Source organism: Aplosporella prunicola, assembly GCF_010093885.1.
Source record: "Aplosporella prunicola CBS 121167 unplaced genomic scaffold K452scaffold_3, whole genome shotgun sequence".
Lineage (NCBI taxonomy): Eukaryota > Fungi > Ascomycota > Dothideomycetes > Botryosphaeriales > Aplosporellaceae > Aplosporella > Aplosporella prunicola.
Window position 1 is genome coordinate 1,286,203 of NW_022983531.1, and position 18,352 is coordinate 1,304,554.

The 18,352-nt window shown below is 56.7% G+C and overlaps 8 protein-coding genes across 8 annotated transcripts; 3 read left to right on the forward strand and 5 right to left on the reverse strand.

Moving 5' to 3' along the window:
• Positions 1–382: 382 nt before the first annotated feature.
• Positions 383–2,327, reverse strand: K452DRAFT_264126 (uncharacterized protein). The gene is made up of 6 exons (XM_033538673.1): positions 1,815–2,327; positions 1,727–1,757; positions 1,616–1,668; positions 1,029–1,432; positions 847–958; positions 383–745 (listed from the first exon to the last, which is right to left on the reverse strand). Exons 1-6 carry the CDS (start codon positions 1,867–1,869, stop codon positions 591–593), a joined length of 810 nt encoding a protein of 269 aa, XP_033402062.1. The 5' UTR covers positions 1,870–2,327; the 3' UTR covers positions 383–590.
• A 931-nt stretch (positions 2,328–3,258) lies between these two features.
• K452DRAFT_214346 (uncharacterized protein) lies at positions 3,259–4,193 on the reverse strand (the record flags this gene model as incomplete). The annotated part of the gene is made up of 3 exons (XM_033536223.1): positions 3,259–3,686; positions 3,745–3,964; positions 4,020–4,193. Coding segments are annotated over 3 exons (822 nt in total), but the record flags the coding sequence as incomplete, so codon positions are not given.
• Positions 4,194–4,377: 184 nt separating this feature from the next.
• K452DRAFT_355756 (uncharacterized protein) lies at positions 4,378–5,909 on the forward strand. Its single transcript, XM_033545990.1, has 2 exons — positions 4,378–4,538; positions 4,591–5,909. Exons 1-2 carry the CDS (start codon positions 4,426–4,428, stop codon positions 5,825–5,827), a joined length of 1,350 nt encoding a protein of 449 aa, XP_033402064.1. The 5' UTR covers positions 4,378–4,425; the 3' UTR covers positions 5,828–5,909.
• A 444-nt stretch (positions 5,910–6,353) lies between these two features.
• K452DRAFT_264133 (uncharacterized protein) lies at positions 6,354–7,125 on the forward strand. Its single transcript, XM_033538674.1, has 5 exons — positions 6,354–6,401; positions 6,466–6,482; positions 6,550–6,612; positions 6,701–6,772; positions 6,886–7,125. Exons 2-5 carry the CDS (start codon positions 6,479–6,481, stop codon positions 7,014–7,016), a joined length of 270 nt encoding a protein of 89 aa, XP_033402065.1. The 5' UTR covers positions 6,354–6,401; positions 6,466–6,478; the 3' UTR covers positions 7,017–7,125.
• Positions 7,126–7,305: 180 nt separating this feature from the next.
• On the reverse strand, positions 7,306–7,815 carry K452DRAFT_109516 (uncharacterized protein). The gene has a single exon (XM_033535007.1). The coding sequence runs from the start codon at positions 7,751–7,753 to the stop codon at positions 7,409–7,411; it is 345 nt and encodes a 114-aa protein (XP_033402066.1). The 5' UTR covers positions 7,754–7,815; the 3' UTR covers positions 7,306–7,408.
• Positions 7,816–8,209: 394 nt separating this feature from the next.
• K452DRAFT_283633 (uncharacterized protein) lies at positions 8,210–11,384 on the forward strand. Its single transcript, XM_033539803.1, has 2 exons — positions 8,210–8,538; positions 8,755–11,384. The coding sequence occupies exons 1-2, from the start codon at positions 8,455–8,457 to the stop codon at positions 11,176–11,178; spliced, it is 2,508 nt and encodes an 835-aa protein (XP_033402067.1). The 5' UTR covers positions 8,210–8,454; the 3' UTR covers positions 11,179–11,384.
• A 2,440-nt stretch (positions 11,385–13,824) lies between these two features.
• K452DRAFT_109567 (uncharacterized protein) lies at positions 13,825–17,587 on the reverse strand. The gene is made up of 4 exons (XM_033535009.1): positions 17,246–17,587; positions 16,912–17,194; positions 14,044–16,859; positions 13,825–13,918 (listed from the first exon to the last, which is right to left on the reverse strand). Exons 1-4 carry the CDS (start codon positions 17,469–17,471, stop codon positions 13,905–13,907), a joined length of 3,339 nt encoding a protein of 1,112 aa, XP_033402068.1. The 5' UTR covers positions 17,472–17,587; the 3' UTR covers positions 13,825–13,904.
• On the reverse strand, positions 17,588–18,140 carry K452DRAFT_109559 (uncharacterized protein). The gene has a single exon (XM_033535008.1). It carries the CDS (start codon positions 18,040–18,042, stop codon positions 17,704–17,706), a length of 339 nt encoding a protein of 112 aa, XP_033402069.1. The 5' UTR covers positions 18,043–18,140; the 3' UTR covers positions 17,588–17,703.
• Positions 18,141–18,352: the final 212 nt, after the last annotated feature.

Consider the following 18,352-nt stretch of genomic DNA (forward strand, 5'->3'; position numbering starts at 1 on the left):
CGGCGCTAATTGTTCGCTTATATGAATGTCTGTTGAATGGTTTCGGTGTAGATGTGCGGTTCTATGTGTTTGGAGATGGTGGTGTTGCGCTGGATAGTATATTAGTGGTGAGGAACAGGAGTACTAGGTATTAGCGCGCACTAGCTGCACTAAATACTAATGATGATGATAATGGCGAGGATTAAGAGCAGAATACACAAACCAAGCCAACCGCACCACTAAAGACTTAAACGCCAAACGCACTTCCAGCACGCCCAGCCTTATAGTGTTCTTCTGCCGTGTCGCCTTAACGAGCCGGTGAAGCCGCAATAGCAATATACAGCCGTTGCTGCAACCATCGCTCAGTCAGTGCGGTTTTATTAGTTGTTGGTTGTTGGTTGTTGTCGATGCTGGCTCGGCTTTGACGCGTAGAGTACAGTAGAGTATAGTGGAGTACACATTGTAAGACAGACGGGCATTGAGGCCTGGTGATGGGGTTTGATTGCGTTTGTACTGGCTTTTTTGTATCGACATCAACGGGCAGGAACACCATCCTCTCCTCTCGAGCTTAACTCTTCTTATCTACTACGTCTCGTACGTTTCCAGCAAGTTTAGCACACGTCCTCGATCTCCTGCTCGCCGCCCTCGCGCGGCCCCAGGTCCGAGCGCAGCGTGCGTCCGAACAGCTCGAGCAGCATCTGCCAGCAGATGCCGGTGACGGCGGGGTCGTAGCGGCCCTTGGAGAGCTCGTCGCGGATGAAGGCGTCTGTGTTGCGTGTTAGATGACGGGGTGGTCGTGAAGGGATGAGGGAAGGAAGAGGGATGAGGGAAGAGAAGAGAAGAGTATGAGGTGTGTAGAGGACTTACGCTGCGCGTGCGCGTGCTCGTAAAAGTTGAACGTCACGCCCGCGTCGTGGAGCGTCTTGCGGATGAGGTCGCGGCCCTCGGGGGGGACGTGGTTGTCCTTCTTGCCGAAGATCTATCACAGCGTCAATCAGCCAACTCCAGCTCTCGACTGCACACAACCCTCTCAATTCAGCCAAACTCACCATAACCAACTCGCCCTTGATATCGCCCGCGCGCTTCAAGCTATCATCATTCTTACCCTCGCCCAAACTGCGTGCATGGATATCGGTAGCAAAAAAGCAGACGGCAGCCGCGACGCGCTTGTCCAGGGCGCAGCGGTACGCCAAGTGGCCACCAAGACACATACCCGTGGTGCCGACGCGGCCGTTGCACGTCTCGAGTGCGAGCAGCGTGTCCACAGCCAGCGACGCGTCCTCGTCGTACGCGGCCAGCTTCTTGGTCACTTTCCACGCGTTGCCGGCGTCGGTGCCCGGCCCGTCGTACGCGAGTGGCTCCGGGCCAGTGAATTCGTGGTAGCTGGAGGGCGCGGCGACGATGTATCCTTCGCCGGCGATGCGGCGCGCGAAGCGCTGCACGGGGCCCGTTACTGTGGCGTGTTAAAGGGGTGCTGCGGGTGGGGAGCGGGGCGTGCTGGGGATGGAGATGGGAGTGCGAGGGCGGTGCTTGCATGCTAGAGATGCGTGTGAAGTCGTTCTTTTGGGCTTGCGTGCAGAGGAGAGAGAATTTTAAGAGGAACATGATAAGAATGAAATGCAAGAAAGTCAATTACCTTGATAAATTTCGCTGAAGACGACCACACCGGGGAACTTCGCCTTGGGGTACCTGATGGTTGAATCAGCAACCAATTCGACCACAACCTTCTATCCAAGGTCAAACAAACCCATGGATGGTAGGGTGGAACATGAAAATGCCTGTCGACGTCCGCAATCAGCAATTGAGCTCGCGCAAAGACATGATCAACAACATACGCATGTTTCCGCCCTCCTTCGTAGGCACATCCTTATAGCTTTCCTGGATAAGCATCTTGACAAGCAGCAGCAGCAGCAGCAACAAAAACAGTGGTAGTAGTGGTGGTGGTGATGGTGCAGAGTTGCAGCGTTGCAGACACAAAAGTTGCAGCGGCGGGGTTGACGTTGACGTTGACGTTGACGTTGACGTTGACGTTGGGATAGGACGCAGAAAGTCGACTGATTCCGTCGACCACAGTGGAGAAAGAAGCGGAGTTTTATCCAAACCATCGCCAGACAACCTCGGGCCTCCACCCCGCGCTCTGCAGCGCGTCGTTTCGGGAAACTCACTGCCTCTGTCAGGCCAGTTTTTGACAAACGCTTACTGGGGTGCTGCGGGCTGCACGGGCTGCGTCGGCAACCTTTTTGCCGTGGTCTGCTTAGGGTGGCGTATGTCGTGGCCGGTGAGGGGTTGCGTGGAGAACTTGTCGTCTGCGAATATGTGTGTTGGAAGCTACAAATTGCTTTGGCTGTTTATCGCTTTTCTTATCTGGCCTTGCTATTGGCTTGGTTTGGCGCTGTGAATGATTGTTTTAGTAGCTTTTTTTCCTGCTGTGTACGGTGTAGCTTCTGATCGACTTTATACTCTTTCTTCGCGCATCCATGATATTAATACCTTCAAGGTGCTATAATATGCATAATTTCTTCGTAGTTATTCTTGACCCATGGACATGTTAAACGTTCCACTCCGATAAACTTATCCTATCCAATTGGATCTCGCAATCACAGCGTCGAGAGAGCATAAATACCCAATACTCACTCTCCACCAGCGTCCAATCCAACACCACCCGAGATTTCCACAGTTCTTCCAACATGCTATGAGCAACCACTACCAGCATGTAGCGTATTGGGTTTCAGCAACACAGTTAGAAGCCCAAGACGTGGACATCATCTCTAAACCGTTTGACCTCAAAACAAGCACAAACATACACTCCCCTTCTTTCTTCCTCTCACAAACGGAATACCACTCACCACCATTACTATACAACATCACCCACTAAGTTCAGAAAACAGTGGCGGTGATCAGCAACTCACACAGTACCTGGAATAATAAGATGTGTAGAGTTGTTGTCTAGGGTGCTGGATCCTTTGCCTAGTTGACTGTGAGGGCCACGCCCACGGTGAGGAGCGTGAGGACATGTAAAACGCAGTAAATGCGTAATCTAGCGCGTTTTGATTCTCGGAGAGCTCTGGTCAGTGATGATGCTGATTGGTAGTGGCGGAGGGGTTTTTATAGGAATGAGCTTGGCCGTAGAAAGGTTAGTAACCGGCTCGCTCAAACAGCCGCGATGGATGCTTCAGCATATGCAAGATTTGAAAGCGCCGCAGCGTATACGCAATTAGCAATGTCCTAACGCCATGGTATCATAACCCAGCACCAAACGCCACGCACCCACGACAAAGCCTACGCATCCACCTCCAGCATGCCCCTCAGCCCGCCCTCCACAGCCGTAAGCCAGCGCCCCCTCTCCTCCAAGCCGTCACCCATGCCCGCCTCGCCCGCCTCGCGCCGCCGCCGCGCCTCCTGCGCCGCCGCCACCGTCCCCTTCCGCTGCATCTCCAAGGGCTTGAGCTCGGCCTCCAGGCGCTCCAGCTCGCGCGTCTTGCGCGGCACCGCCGCCTGCAGCCCCGCGAGCTGCTTGTCCAGCGCCGCGAGCTCAGCTTGCCGCTCGTTCAGCGCGGACAGCGTTTCCGGGAGCGGCAGCGACAGCGCTGGGTTCGTGGGGTGGGGGGCTTGGGTGGCGCGGAGGGTGGAGATGGCCGTTTCGAGCGTGGCGATGCGCTCGGGCAGCGTGGTCAGCTGCGTCGTGCGCAGTTGGATCGTCTCGTAGCCTGCGTGCGTTGTTAGCGTGTGTCGTTGGAGGGGTGACGGTGGTGTTGCTGGGCGTACGTTTGCTGAGGTCTCGGCCGCGTCGCTCCAGCTCAGCAATCATCTCTGCGACTTCGACTTTTTGCGCTTTCAGCGCTGCTTTGACTTCTACTAGTTGCGCTTCTAGTTGCACGTTTTCTTGCGGTTCCACGAATTGCGGTGGGTCCATGGTGATTGCCGTGAGGAACTTCTCTTTGGTGACTTGCTCGACGTAGCTGAAGCGGAGTTTGGTAAAGAGTTCCTGTCGTGCATGTCAGCGAATGTCTGCCATTTGCGTAGGCCTTTCCTCTCCTTACCTTGTAGTGAATCAGGTCTGCCTGCAGACTGGCCGGCGTGGTATGCTCTTCGCCCTCTGCGGACATTTCCGAGCCGGTCGACTTGCGCTTCGCGCCATCCTGGGCGGGTTTCGGGCGGACCTCATTGCTGAGATCGATGATCTTGATATCCTGGCTCTTCTGGAGCTCGTTGAGGCGCTCAATTGCTTCAGTGTGTGATTGCGCCATTGTTGTGCGGGTTTGTTTATATGGCGGCGCAAACAAGACGATCGCGGGGATGATCCGAGCCCTGGTCAGCTTAGTCATGCCGTTTTAGTCGCGCCCCCCGCGTCACTGTATCGCGACTGCTTTGCGAAGACGGTCGTCTCCCGCGACATGTCTTGGTCGCCGACTTGACTGTGTTTCCGACAAAGCCAGGGACTCGACCATGCCCTCGGAGAATTACACAGACGACCATGTGGCGGAGCTGCTGAAAAAGGATGCGAAAGCGAGCTCCGCGAGGTATGCGGCGGTAGGGCTTCAGGCTTATTTGCCCAAGAGGTAGGTCAAGACTGGCATTTTACGGCTCGAATGTATGCTAACTGGTCACTAGACCTACCGGTGCAGCTCCGAAGCCAAACACCCGCTTTCTCAGAAACATTCTCCGCGAGACCGATACCCATAATCAGGCACTGCTGGCCAAGGAAGCGGAGGAGTCAAGAGCTAGACTTAAAGCGTTGCGGGACAAACGCAGAGAGTACGGCGTTGAGGGCGAGCAGTCACGGTCCAAAGACGGCCATGGCGCTGTGGAGCACCGTCACAGAGACAGAGACGAGCGACCGGCGAAGCGACGCCGGACGGACGACGGTGACGCGTACTCCGACGGTGATCACACAAGACGACACGACGATGGGCACAGATCCCGACGGTCAAGGCGCGATAGGTCGGAGGACCGAAGCGAGCGGAAAGAGAAACGCAGTCGTCGCGAGTACGGCAGTGACGACGATCGTGAGGACTATCGGTCACGGCATTCCAGTCACCGGCATAGAAGTCACAGACATCGAGACAGGGGCGAATCAGAAGATCGCAGCAGGGACAGACGACACGCTTCGAGCCGCAAACACAGGCATAGGTCTCGCTCGCCAGATGAGAGTCCAGAGCGACGCCATACGTCGAGCCGCAAGCATCGTGATAGGAGTCTGTCAGAGGATGGAGACAGAGACCGCCATGGTTCACGCCACAGGCATCGGCGCCGGAGATCTCCCTCCTCTGGCAGGTCACGCAGCGTGTCCAAGGATCGCCGCAGATCTCGTCGTGAGAAGCAGTCGCCATCTGCATCAACCGCTGATGCCGGAAACAGCAAAGACGGCAGCCGCAAAGGTATGACAACGAAGAGAGACCCGCCAAGGCGTAGGTCGCTATCACCCGCCTCGGATTCGGACCCTCTGGAAGCAATCATCGGGCCAGCTCCACCTCCACCAGCGCCCAAGGTCCGAGGCCGCGGCCGCGGTGCCTTTACATCTTCATCTGCCATGGATGCGCACTTCGCCGACAACTACGATCCGTCGCAGGACATCCATCCCGGTTCCGACGTGGAAGACGACTGGGACCAGGCGCTTGAAGCTCTGCGCGATCGCCAGCGCTGGAAGCAGCAGGGCGCGGAAAGGCTAAAGGCAGCCGGCTTCACGGAAGAGGAAGTGAAGCGTTGGGAGAAGGGTGGAGAGAAGACCGAAGAAGACGTGCGTTGGAGGAAGAAGGGCGAGGGCAGGGAGTGGGATAGAGGCAAGGTCGTGGATGCGGACGGACATGTGGACGTCGGCGCTGACTGGGGCAGGCTGAAGGGCACTTGACAGGCAGTGCTGTTAAGCGTATGTAGTAATAATTCATGGCAAGCAATGTTATTGCTCGAAGCTCTGGATGTTTATACCTAGCATCTTTTTACCTTTTGTATATCTACCCATCGATTACCGATCGTAGAATTGTAGCTTGTTATAGCTGCCCAAGGAGTACTTAGTGGGCACGGTAGACCTTACATTACATGTAGTTAAAAGGTGGGCAAATTATTCGTGGTCTTGCTCTAAATGTTTCAATGTTCTCAGTGCTGATGCGCAGTGTGCCGTTCAAGGATTGATAGCGGAGTGGAAGCAGCCAGTGCCCGCGTGCTGGACGAACTGCACTGCAACTGAATGCAAACGCATGATTGAATGCATAAACTCGACGAGCATCGAGAAGCGGCGTCGACGGGCGTCAGGGCGGCGGCTAGTTTGAAGTTGGTTGGAGAAATTGGGCGGCGATAAAGCTAGCACGTGATCCACACTTTAGCGAACGCGCTCCGAAAATTGATACTGGCTTTCGCCCTACAGATCCGACGGGACGACAACACCGACGACGACACCTCGAAGCCACGACAAAAGACGCCAACCGGTAATTCCCTCCGCCTTGAAGCTCTGCCATTCCCGCATCACGTTACTGACGCATCTCTTCACAGTCCCTAATCCAAAATGAGTACGTCGACAACCGCGCCGCCGCAAGAGTTGCATCGCCATCGGGACACAGACTGACGGCCACACAGCGAAGGGTACCTCCAGCTTCGGCAAGCGCCACAACAAGACGCACACTCTGTGCCGCCGTTGCGGTCAGTAGAATCCAATCCGGACATCGGCCGGGCGCAAGACGCAGGCCGCCTGCGATGAAGGACGATCACTAACGCGCAGCTCCCACAGGTCGCCGCTCCCTCCACATCCAGAAGCACACTTGCGCGTCGTGCGGTTACCCCGCGGCTAAGACCCGTGGCTGTACGTTCCCCTCGCCTTGAACCCCGCCTGCCCACGACTTCACTCGATCCCGCAAGCCCTCGCTCGAGACGCCTCGGCACCCCGCAGGGACGAAGCTGACATAGGACATGCAGACAACTGGGGCGAGAAGGCCAAGAGGAGGCACACCACCGGTTCCGGCCGCATGCGCTACCTGAAGACCGTCCCCCGCCGCGCCAAGAACAACTTCCAGCAGGGTACCGCCAAGCGCCAGGAGAAGGCGTAAATGATGTCTGGCTTTCGACGAGCGTGAAAGGCGTGGGTGGGGTCAACAATCGGAGCATTTCCTGAGTTTTTCTTCAGACTGGGCAGGCATAAAAACGTGCGGCTTTTTTCCTGGGCTTATGAAGCGTCCCGGAGACAACTTGTGTTCTATGAAAAAAACTCGAATGGAATAGCTCACCGGCTTCGACACGTCAAAGCGAAATGGTTTAGGAACGGTTCAGTGCTCGGCTCTCCGAGCCGCGGGAGATACCTAGATACCTCGAAACGGTTTTCCTCAGTTCTCAAGTGGCGGAGCCCTTGTGTCTGTCCGCGCTGGCTAGTTTCGACGCATCCCGACAAGCTTTCATCGACGGTTTTAGGGATGCGACACTATCCGCCTCCAAATAACGTAAGTTACATTTCCAACTCTCTCATTCCCCTTTTTTCCCAGGCACCCAGCCTTCTAGATGATGAAACATTTCGGATGTAAATTATCAGTATACCACCGAGAGCGCAAAACCGTGTGGATATTTCCGTTGCCTTCCTTCTGATCCTAGCCACCAAACACCATCTATATCTTCGTAGATGTCTCAAGACCAACGCTAACGTCTTTGAAGCCATGCAGAAGCCCACCACCAGACCCGCCCCGAGATGCCCCCAGAGCCCGAACGCTATTATCTGCCCCAGTGAGCTAGCCCTTGTGATGTGCAGCACTGCTGTCCTGTGCCCAGAACCCAGCAGCACCAGTGCAAATGACATAATATGTGTGCCTCGCCATTTAATTCTAGATACTCGATAATAACGACTCTTTTTATCTCCAGACATAAGCATGTGCACGTGACTGCCCGGGGTTCTTGCCTGATGATCCTCGCCTGTGGTTGACTTGGCAAGCTCGGTGTACGCCCGCCGTTGGCCGTTGGACGCAGCACCAGCAAGCAAGCGGAAGAAGAGGGGCCAAACGGCAAAGCCGCCGGTCATTGGTCCACCCACGCACGCACTCTGCATAGCAGCAGGTCTTTTGACCTGTCAAATCAATGACATATGCCACTCCAGCAGCCAGTCTTCAGTAAGTACAGATGAGCGGCCGGGGGCGCCAATCACCGCCGCAGCTATGCCCCTCTCGGCAGGCCCGCACGCGAACCGAGCCAGGCCGGCCCCAACGACGTCGGATGCGCTGCCGAGCTTCGTTGCAGAGGCGACCACCTACCTACCTATCACTGCTCTGCTTCCCTGTTGTCGTTGAGCCGTTGCTAACGCTGCCGCCGCGCGCGATCTTTGTTACCGCTGACGGGCGCCTGCTTGCTTGCTTGCTAGCTATTGCTTCCTGCTGCTAGGTAGCTCCGCCGGGATACGGCGCCGGCTGAGCTGTGCGCTGTTGTCATCGCGTGGTGCTGACGGGTGAAAGTGTGGGCCGAGAAGAGAGGGAACAAGAAAAGAGAAGGGAAAGAGGAACAGTGGAGATGGTGACGACGGATAAGGCGGTTGTCGAACCCCGCCGGAAACCGAAGTCGAGGGACGGGTGCCAGAGATGCAAGATCAAGCGGGTACGTGATAAGGTGTGAAGTGGAAGCAGAAAGATCGGGTGTACGCAAGACTTCTTTGTTTCTCTATCGTTCTCTGCTCAGCCCTCTCTATCAAACCTCTCTCTATTCGTTCAGCAAACAAGCAAGCTATCCCCCAACCACATTCATCACCTTCAATTCCAACTTCACCCAACCCAACCCTACACCCCTCACACGCTAACACCCCCTGCCCACCAGCTCAAATGCGACGAAACAAAACCAGAATGCCGCAACTGCGTCGGCCGCGGCGTTGCCTGCCCCGGCTATAGGAAACTCATCAAGTGGAGCACCAAGTACGAGGCGTACATGCCTGGCGCTTCGAGGGGCTTGGTGCTAGGCCCGAATCAGGTTCTTGAGGATAGGGCTTTGCGGGGTGGGGATGCTGGGGGGAGTGCTGGCGAGGGTGCTCGGGGGAGTGCTTTTGAGATCGTGAGGGAGGAGAGGCCGGGTGCGGGGCGGGTAAGGAAGAGGGGTGGGAGGGGAAAAGGTGGCGCGAGGAGGAGGGAGATGGATGGGAGTGGTGGTGGTGGTGAGGAGAGAGGAGAAGAGGCTGCTAGTGCGGTGGTGATGGGTGGTGAAGAGGAGGAATGCGTGGACACGGAAGGCCGAGGCCACCCCGAGCCGAACATGGACGCACCTCACACGGGCGAGCCCATCGCGGACCTCCCGCCGCTGGATCTGCCTGCGGAGCCGCCGTTTGAGCCGCCCGCCTGGGACGACGCGACCATGGAGCCCCCTGCGCTGGAAGACTTCCCTCTCGACATGTTCGACCTGGATGTCCCGAACATAGACTGGACGACGCTGGACGTCGCGGGCGAGGAGGAGTACCTGCACGACCAGCCCCCCAACGACCCAGCAGATGCAGAACAGCAACAACAACAACAAGAAGCAGCAGCCCCCGACGACATTCCCCGGCTGAACACGCCCCTCTCACGCGCCCTAATCCGGAGCTACGCACGCGCATCCTACCCACCATCACCCATCCCGCCCACGCTCATCGAGCCCGGCATGGCGCTCGTCGAGCACTACTTCCAAAACGTGTGCATGCTATACTCCGCCTTCGACTCGTCACTAAACCCGTTCCGCAGCGCCGTCGCCCGCATCTGGGACAGCAGTCCCGCAATCTTCTACGCGATCCAAGCAATGGCCGCCGCACAGCTCTCAAACACGCACCCAGCCGCCAGCGCGCTAGGCCGGCAGCTGCGCCGCCAAGCCCACGCGACGCTCGACGACGAGCTGGCCCGCGTCGCGCAGGGGCGCACTAGCAGCGAGCGCGCGCTTTTGGCGATTTTGCTGCTCGGGCTTTCGGCTTGCTGGCTCGATTGCACGGATTTGGGCATTGCCAATTTGAGGGCTGCGAGGAGCCTCATTTATCCTCGTTTGCTTAATCCCGTCCCACCGCAGAATGTGGCTATTGTTCGCCAGAATCAGTTCTTTGAGGAGAGCCTCATTTATTGGGAGATGCTTATTGGGTTCGTGTCGCAGGAGGGGGCGCCTGGCCCGCCGTTGGGACGGTGGAGCACTTGCCATGTGCCTGGTGGTGGTGCTGCTGCTGCTGCTGGCGCGGCCGCTACCCCCGCCACAGCCAGTAAACTCCTGCCCCACCCCTGGACGGGCATCGCGCCGCAAGTGCAGACGCTGTTCGCCGAAGTCGGGCGGCTAATCCGCTGCGAGCGATTGAGCCACCTCAAGCACCACCGTAACCCCCCCAACTACAACAACCCCCACCCCTACACGCTCCACACCCAGCGCCAAGCCTGCGAGCGCATCCTCGTCGCCGCGCAGCTAGAGGAAGCGCTCCTGAACTGCTCCCTGCCGCGCGAAGACGACATGGTCGATTTCGGCGACAGAAATACTACCAAGGCCGATTTTGTGGCGCTCGGGGAGGCGTATCGCTGTGCGGGGTTGTTGGAGCTGTATCGTGTGTTTCCGCCGCTGCTGGGGAGGAGGCTGGGGAGTGGTGGGGCGTGTGGTGTGGGTGGTAGTGGGATTGGAGGGGTTGGAGGGGGGATTGGGCCTGCTGGGGCAGAAGTGCCGTGGGGGTGGTGGTGGGAGCGCAGCAACAGCAACAGCAGCATCGGCGCGAGCGTTGCAGCATACACCCCCACCAGCACCACTCCATTCGCCCCCCAACCCCGCCAACTCCCCTCCCACTCCCACTCCCCAACGCACCACCTCACGTCCCTAGCCCTGCACATCCTGTCCCTGCTGTCCCACCTCCCCCCCAGCAGCGGCACCTGCAGCACGCAGCCGATCCTGCTCGTCGCGGCCGCCTCCGAACTGCGCCTCCACCCTCAGCCCCAACCCCAACCCCGGCCGCAGAACCTCGACTTCCTGGACCTGTCCTCCTCGACAGAGGAGTGCCTGCAGCCCGAGCACCTGCGGCCCGAGCGCATCAGCCAAGCGCGCGCGTTCGTGGAGGAGAGGCTCGAGGAGTTTATGCGCCGCTTGCCGCGGCAGCCGCTGCTGTGTATGCGGCGCTTGGTTAGGGAGGTGTGGTGGGGGTTGGATCGGAGGGTTGGGAAGGGGGGTAATGGAGGGGATGGGGAGGAGGAGGAAGAGGAGGAGGTGTTTTGGTTGGATGTGGCGTGGGAGAGGGGCTGGTTGACTGTTATGGGGTAGGAGGAGGAGGGTTTTTGTTTTTTGTGTTTTGTTGTTGGTTGAGTTTGGGTTGGTACAGACAGTCGCGAGCGGGTTTGCGTGTATTTTGCATATTTATTTATACATATTATGATGATGACGACGATGATGATGATCGTAGGGTTTTATGATAGTTAGCGGGTTTATGCGTTTATAGCGTGGTTTTTTTTTTTTTTTTTTTTTTTTTTTGGATATATAGGAAATTGAACCAAACACGAGCATCTGCCCTTGCAGTTACATATGCTATGTACCACAGATAGAGAAAAGAAATTTTCAACAATGCTTAATAGATCGAGAAAAAGACATAATAGAAAAAATAGTTATAATAATATATACACACCGTATCGCGGTCTACAAGCTTCTACAAGCCACTCTTCCACCCACGAATCCAAGCTTTGAGTGTAGCCACGACCTGCTCTACAAGGCCTATCGAATATCAAACCTACGTATAAGGGTACACGGATCTGTACCAAGAAGTGTGACCTTTGAAATCTAACCCACCTTGATATATTTCTTTTGCTTCCCCAAAACGCAATTACTACAGCGGAATAAATAACATTTACTCTAGTTTCTACGCCTTGCGGTTTCTCTTGCTTGCGGATATAGTTCTATCTGTCTCTTCGTCGTGTTTTACGACTCTCGAATTGAAATAATTGATTTGACGCGCTCTCGCTACTGAACGATAATTTCATTCATGGTGCGACGCAGGGAAATAGAACAGCGATTATAGGTATCCGCCCCTGACCCTAGCACTTGGCCGCGCAGCAGCCTGCACTGCACTGAACAGTCACCAAGCAAACAAACAGCAAACACGCAAACACGCAAGCAATGTAAAACAAACAATCACGCGCACACGCACGCACAAACGCCAAGCAACCACCGCCACAAACAAAACCACGCTCACAATAAATCCCATTCCATTCCATTCCATTCCACCCATCCCATTCCACCCGCCATCTCACATCTAGCTAGCCTACCTACCTCCCTCCCTACCTAGCCTAGCCTACAACTCCCACCCGAAAGCGCAGCAAAAATGAGGAAATGGAAAACACAAACGAACGCAACAGTCCGCGTCCGTCTATATAGAGCGCGAGAAAGCGCGTATGGGAGAGCTAGAGAGAGAGAGAGGAAGTACAGCTGCAGCTATCAGCCAAACAAGACAACAAAAACGACACGAAACGAAGAGACATGGCTGGTGATTTCCGTCCCATTACTTTTTTGCCTGCTGCCATCTGCTGCTGCTGCGGCCCGCTCATCTCTCGAGTCTGTAGACGCAGACAAAGAGGGGAGAGCAAAGCAGCGATACAGTGGTCCATGGGCTAGTATAATAGGCCGCGCGGAACCGTACTGCGCCGAGCCAACAGCCAGCCAACCAGACAGGCGTATTTCCAGCTTTTGTAACTAAAGAAAGAAAAAAGGGAGAGTCCAATAGTAAACCGCAACAGCAAAAAAACAAGGTATCAGGAGGCCACGTACAGGCCAAAGGAAACTAAATAGTATCGATTTCAAGAGAGCAGCTGCATCAGCAGAAGAGCCCGAACCGGACTGGGGTGGGGTGTAGGGGGTACTAAGTCCGTCCGTCGCGTAAGAGGGAGGTAGGGCGGATGCAAAAAGCAACCAACAAAAAAGAAAAAGTAAGGAGCATGAAGAAAAAATAGAAACAACAGAGGTATCCCGTCCGCAAGGAAAAAGGAAAAGAAAAGGAAGAGGAAGAAGAGGAAAAAACGAAAAAAAGAACTCCCATTTCATTCGCCATCGCAGCTCGTTTTCCGTAGTTCATGTCCAAAAAACCCACTCGCTCGCTCGCTCGCTCGCTGCCGAAGCCAGTTCGATATTAGGCTCTTTCATCTACTACATCAACCCACGTCCATTAGATCATCGCCGTGCCCCCGGGCCCCGTGGGTGACTTGGGCGACTGGAACTGGAACCCGTTGACCGCGCCCATCGTGGGCGTCTTGACATTGTCGCTCTCGGTGCTCACCATGCGCTCATGACCTTTGCTGTACTGCGCGCCGGCAGCGTTGTTGCCCGTCGCCAGTGGCGTCGGCTGGCGCAGGTCCCCGTCATCATCGTCGTCCTCGTCGCCCAGGTCCATGCGCTGCCGCCAGTGCGCCAGGCTCTCGCTCATCTCGTTGCCCTTGATGCTCGTCGGCGTCGGCTCAAAGTCGAACTGGTTGCTCAGCCGGTATGCCTTGTTCGTCGTCTCCCAGTGGCTGCGCAGCGCGTCCAGCTCCGTCGCCAGGCTGTCGAGCGCCATACTGTTGCGTGTCGCGGCCGCCGCGGCAACCGCGTCTGGGTTCGCCTCGGGAGTGGCGCTGCGGTCCGTCACATCAGTGGCTTGGCTGTAGATGCTGTCGCCGGCAATGCTGTTGTGCGAACGATGGTGCGTGTTGTTAGCTTGGCCAGCTCCATGCTCCGCAGGCAAGGTCGCTTCCCGACGCAAGCTGTCGACCGAGTTCTCGAATTGGTCGAGGAACATCTGCGCGCGGTGCTCTGCTTCATTGACTCGCTCCTCCAGCATCATGCGCTCCTGGCGCAGCGTCTCCATGTCCGCGCGGCCCTCAGCGGCCTCAGCTTCGAGCTGTTGGATGCGGTGGGCGGCTGCTTCTTGCTCCTGGCGTGCGGTGGCCAGGTCGGATTTAAGGGCAGAGATCTGGCTCTCGAGCTGCGAAACCGTGGTTTGAAGCGTCTGCTTCGCATTCGTAAGCTCATCGCGGAGAGTCTGACGTTCGGATTCCCAGTTAGCTGATTGCTCAGTCACGCTAGGATCCGATTTAGCGGTCTCGAGCTGTTGCTGCAGATCGCTATTCAGGATCTTGTAGCGCTCGAGCTCTTGCTTCATCTTACTCAACATCTTTTCCGTGCCGCGGAGGTACTTGACAGCGGCCTGGTGATCATTGTGAAGTGCCGTGATCTTTTCCTCCCAGTCCTTGCTGATCTCTTGCTCGCGGTTCTCGAAGGTCGAGCGCATTTCGTCATGCGCCTTGAGACTGGCCTCGAGCTGTTGCTCAAGTTCGCGCACACGGTTGAGCTCGGGAGTGCTGAAGCGAGAACTTGGACTCTCGAGAACGCGCGATCTTCTGTGTTCAGCGACACTGATGCCTCGTTCCTCCAGGAGACTCTTGAGCGTTTTGAGCTGGACCTCAAGTGCGTTGCTCTCCAACCGGTGCCGTTCGTACTCCTGCTGGATCTCCGACTTGTCTGACTGCACCGCCTGCAGCTCGCGCATGGTAGATTGAAGCTGTTTCCGGATAGACAAACCTTCTCTACTCGCCTGTTCCTGGAAAGTCTCCAACCCGGCAATGCGCTCTTCGGCGCGACGCAGCTTCTCGGAGGCATTGTCAGCAGCCTCTTGGTTCTTCCGAACCATGGCGTTCGAGGATTCGACCTGTTCTTGAAGAATTTGAATGCGCTCGTTATTCACCTCATCATCGTCTTCGCTGCGCGCAGCCACTTGGGAAAGCCCGGACAAAACTGCTTGACGGTGCATGTTCGCTTCCGCAGCGTGTTTGTCCGCCAACTCCTCGACGTCCTTCAAACGTCTCGTAGTGGTTTCCAGATCCCTGGTACTTTCCTCGTGCTCAGCCTTGAGCTGAGCAAGTTTCTCTTCCAGTTCGCTACGGTAGGACCTCTCTTCTTCTAACTTGGACTCGAAAAGGGTCGCCTTGTCCGTGGAAGCTGTGACAGCATCGTGAAGCGACTGCAAAACGGTAGAGTGGTTCTTAGCATCTTCAAGAGCTTTAGCGAGCTTTCCTGACAACGAAGTTTTATCGAGAGTGAGCATGCGCGCAGACGCTTGAGCCTCGGCCGAGGTTGCAGACTCTTCCCGGGCGACCTTCTCTGCCTCATGAAGCTCACCACGAAGTGATTCCACTTCCATCATCGTCCGCTGTCGGTAAGAGTCAAGTTCGTTGGCGCGCTTTTGAGCCGCGTCCGCCGTTTCTTCCGCCAACTTGCGCGCCTTCTTCTCAGCCTCGATTTCGGCAAGCAGCGTATCCACCCGTGTCGACAGTTGGCTTTGTGCAGACAGAGATGACGCCAGACGTCTGCTCATATCCTGCATGCGGTCCTGGTCGGGAGTGACAGTGCCTCTACCGCCGTCCGGTTGAGGCGTACCAGCCTGACTGCCACCATGGGCAGCAAGTTTGGTTTTGGCATACACCGCCTCGTTGATAGCAGCATCCCGCTGTTTCTCAACTTCCGCCACCTGTTTCCCGAACGACTCGGCTTGTTCCTCGATGGACCCTTGAATCTTGGCCAGTTCCGCCCTCATCTTGATGAGAGCTTCAACCAAAGGCCTGTCGTCATCACCGAATGCTTCAGCTGCCTTCTCGTCCAAAATAGGGTTGTTGGAGGCACTCGGTTGATAACCGGCTTTACGTGCCAAGGCCAGTTCAGATGCCAACCACGCATTACGGCTCTTGGCGGCTTCAAGCTCCCTGACAACCTCATCGTTTTGCTGCTTAGGAACCGGCGTCGAACCGAGGGCACTGTCCATCTGCACACGTTCTTGATCCCGACTCATTGCACGCTGATGTTCCGTCCGGTCATGGTCCCTGCTCATCGCGCGTTGATGTTCTACTCGATCCTGGTCCCGGCTCATCGCTCGTTGATGCTCCGCCGAAGGACGGCGAACCACGGAGTGGTCGATCTTGTCTTGGGATGGTTGTTGCCTAGCAGTACGCGACTCAGAACGAGGGGGAGGCTGCCGAAGGGATTCTCCGGATTCTTTGTGCTGATGCGCCATTCTTTGTTGAGCAGGGCTCCTGGGTCCTCCGCTGATGGGGCTTTGCTCCCGCATCGCTCGCGCAGCCATGCTCGTGGGCTCTATTTCTCTGGTCGGACTGTCTCGGGGCACTGGCGATAGATTGCCTCTATCGAACGCAGCAGCTCTTGTAGTATCGACTGGCGATCCATAACCGCGTAACGACTTTTCGGGAGTCCTGCTTCGCGTGTTGATCGGACCTGGACCAGGACTCGGGCCATTCACTCTTGGCTCAGGAGCTTGTTGTTGTGGAGGCGGACCGGAGGAGACGGTGGTGCCTACGGCGGCACGAGGCATTCGGGATCCAGGTGCACCGTTCGGTGGCTGCGCACCAGGAGGGCCTGGAAGTCTGCTGGGCGGACCACCCGTCACGCTCTCGCGCCCTATCCTGGTAGGTATCCCGCTTCCTCCACTCACTTTGCGGCCAGCGGGTGCGCCTGCCGCCCCAGGAGGAGGACTCAGCACGCCCGATCCGGGGGGAGGGCTCATCACGCCCGGTTCGCTCGCAGGATAGCGAATTTTGGAAGTGTCTAGGACATACGCGAGACTCAACTCGTTCCGGTCCGGAGCAGTAGAACTCGGTTCACCTGCTAAAACAACGATGTGCCGTCCGAAAGCAGTCATGCTATGCCCTGAACGCGGAGATGGCGATGGGCCCATGTTCTGAAACATGTACCATCGACGCGACGATATGCGGAACGCAGCCAGGTCCCCTAGGTCCGTGCCTTCCTTGGTCCGGCCGCCGAAGACGTACATGGTGTCGTTCACGATGGCAGCTGCATGCCCTTCACGAGCGATCGGTATGTAGCCGATGCAGTCAATCTCTTCCCATCTGTTTGCTTTGGGGTCGTAGCACCAGACATCACTAAACCAAGTCTGTCCATCGGTACCACCGAATCTAGTAGAAACTGTTAGTAGACAAGCGCTGTCGATCAGCAGAGATGGCTTACAGGAAGAGTTTGTCCTGCCAGGCTATAACGGTATGATTTGTTCTAGCAGGCGGATACATGCCAGGGGGGGCGTTGACATCTGCGCTGTTCGGCGTGAGGATATCCCATTTGTTGTTCGGTTGCTGCAGCGCATTCAAATCAAACGCGACAAGGTCGTTGAAGAAATATCCCTCGACCTGACCACCAAAAACAAAGATCTTCGAGCCTAGAATGTTCAGTGTATGACCGTAACGACCGGATGGTCGGGGTCCTGCCGGCAGGGCGCGCGACCATTGTTTCGTCGCTATTTTCCGGTCAGCCGTGACTTGTCAGTGGTTTGATCAGGTCCACATACAGGTATTAAGCAGATAAAGAGTGTCATCGAGGATATCTCCTTCGTTAACTTTAGTGTCACCGCCAAACACGATGAAAGCATTTCCAACAAGCAAGCTGGCGTGTCCGACCCTTGGGCCCGGACCTTCTGAAGCGGTAGCCACGGGGTAGCAAGCCATGTTGCCCGCCCCAGCTTCCACCATCCAGAGATCACCTTTCACGGTTGACCCGTTGACCAGCCCTCCCATTAGGTACACTATTCCCTCTTTAGAGGCACTGCAATTAACCGCCGCACCATAACGAGGGAATGGATTTGCGGCGGTCGTGAAAGCCAAACGTCGCTGGGACCATGGGTATGGAGAATCAGCGGGCGGAGCAGCGGGCGGAGCGCCGCGTGGAGCGGGTGCTGGTGCCGGCCGTACATTATTCTACCTCGCGAATTGGTCAGTTCGCGATGTTCGCCCTGGGAAAGTGAGAGGCCTAAAGACAACTTGCCTGGCTCTCAGAATTCGCTCTGTCGCGGTGGACCTCTTGTTTGGGACTGGCAGTGGCAGCAGCGGGCGGCAAGGAGCCCACGGAATTGTTCACGCTGCTGACGGGCGTGGGCGTATGGGCGGCGGCGGCGCTAGTGCTTCCCTGACTATGGTGAGTGGCGACGCTGCCACTTCCCTGGCTGTGGTGAGCGGTGCGGGGAGCATTGGCGGTTGGTATAGCGGACGACGGGGCCGGTGGCTGTGCTTGGGGAGAGGTCGTGGTGTCTCGAGTAGCTGCAGGGAGGGCCGAGGCTTGCTGCTTCTTCGACTTGAAAAGGAACGACATGGCGAAGGGGATCGCCTAGGGACAAGTCGCGAGCAGGCGATTCACCGGTTAGAGGCTCATCAGCCGCGAGAGCGAAAGGAGGGTCGAGGTTGGGTCGGACAAGGATGGAAATGCAAAAGCAGCGGCTGAGAACGTCTCGCACGGGATGGCGTCGGTCATGTATCGCAAGGCCGAGTCTGTGCGCGCCTCCGCAGCTTCAGGACCCGGGACGATTGGCGGAGCGAGAAAGGGTCACGGTGGCTTGTCGAGGAGAAGACTCGCAGCACGTTATCTTAGCGCGGGTCGGCACGTTCATGGGTGATGAGGTGGA

Bases quoted from the DNA above. Each gene is read 5' to 3' on its own strand.
- K452DRAFT_264126 (XM_033538673.1), bottom strand. From the start codon at position 1,869: ATGCTTATCCAGGAAAGCTATAAGGATGTGCCTACGAAGGAGGGCGGA. The intron at 1,433-1,615 runs GTAATTGACTTT...AACACGCCACAG, and splicing joins CTTCAGCGAAATTTATCAAG to TAACGGGCCCCGTGCAGCGC. The intron at 746-846 runs GTAAGTCCTCTA...CACGCAACACAG, and splicing joins CGAGCACGCGCACGCGCAGC to ACGCCTTCATCCGCGACGAG.
- K452DRAFT_355756 (XM_033545990.1), top strand. From the start codon at position 4,426: ATGCCCTCGGAGAATTACACAGACGACCATGTGGCGGAGCTGCTGAAA. The intron at 4,539-4,590 runs GTAGGTCAAGAC...ACTGGTCACTAG, and splicing joins CAGGCTTATTTGCCCAAGAG to ACCTACCGGTGCAGCTCCGA.
- K452DRAFT_264133 (XM_033538674.1), top strand. The intron at 6,613-6,700 runs GTCAGTAGAATC...CAGCTCCCACAG, and splicing joins CACTCTGTGCCGCCGTTGCG to GTCGCCGCTCCCTCCACATC. The intron at 6,773-6,885 runs GTACGTTCCCCT...TAGGACATGCAG, and splicing joins CGCGGCTAAGACCCGTGGCT to ACAACTGGGGCGAGAAGGCC.
- K452DRAFT_109516 (XM_033535007.1), bottom strand. From the start codon at position 7,753: ATGTCATTTGCACTGGTGCTGCTGGGTTCTGGGCACAGGACAGCAGTG.
- K452DRAFT_283633 (XM_033539803.1), top strand. From the start codon at position 8,455: ATGGTGACGACGGATAAGGCGGTTGTCGAACCCCGCCGGAAACCGAAG. The intron at 8,539-8,754 runs GTACGTGATAAG...CCTGCCCACCAG, and splicing joins AGAGATGCAAGATCAAGCGG to CTCAAATGCGACGAAACAAA.
- K452DRAFT_109567 (XM_033535009.1), bottom strand. From the start codon at position 17,471: ATGGGAGGGCTGGTCAACGGGTCAACCGTGAAAGGTGATCTCTGGATG. The intron at 17,195-17,245 runs GTATGTGGACCT...ACCGGAAAATAG, and splicing joins TCTTTATCTGCTTAATACCT to CGACGAAACAATGGTCGCGC. The intron at 16,860-16,911 runs GTAAGCCATCTC...AGTTTCTACTAG, and splicing joins TGGCAGGACAAACTCTTCCT to ATTCGGTGGTACCGATGGAC.
- K452DRAFT_109559 (XM_033535008.1), bottom strand. From the start codon at position 18,042: ATGTCGTTCCTTTTCAAGTCGAAGAAGCAGCAAGCCTCGGCCCTCCCT.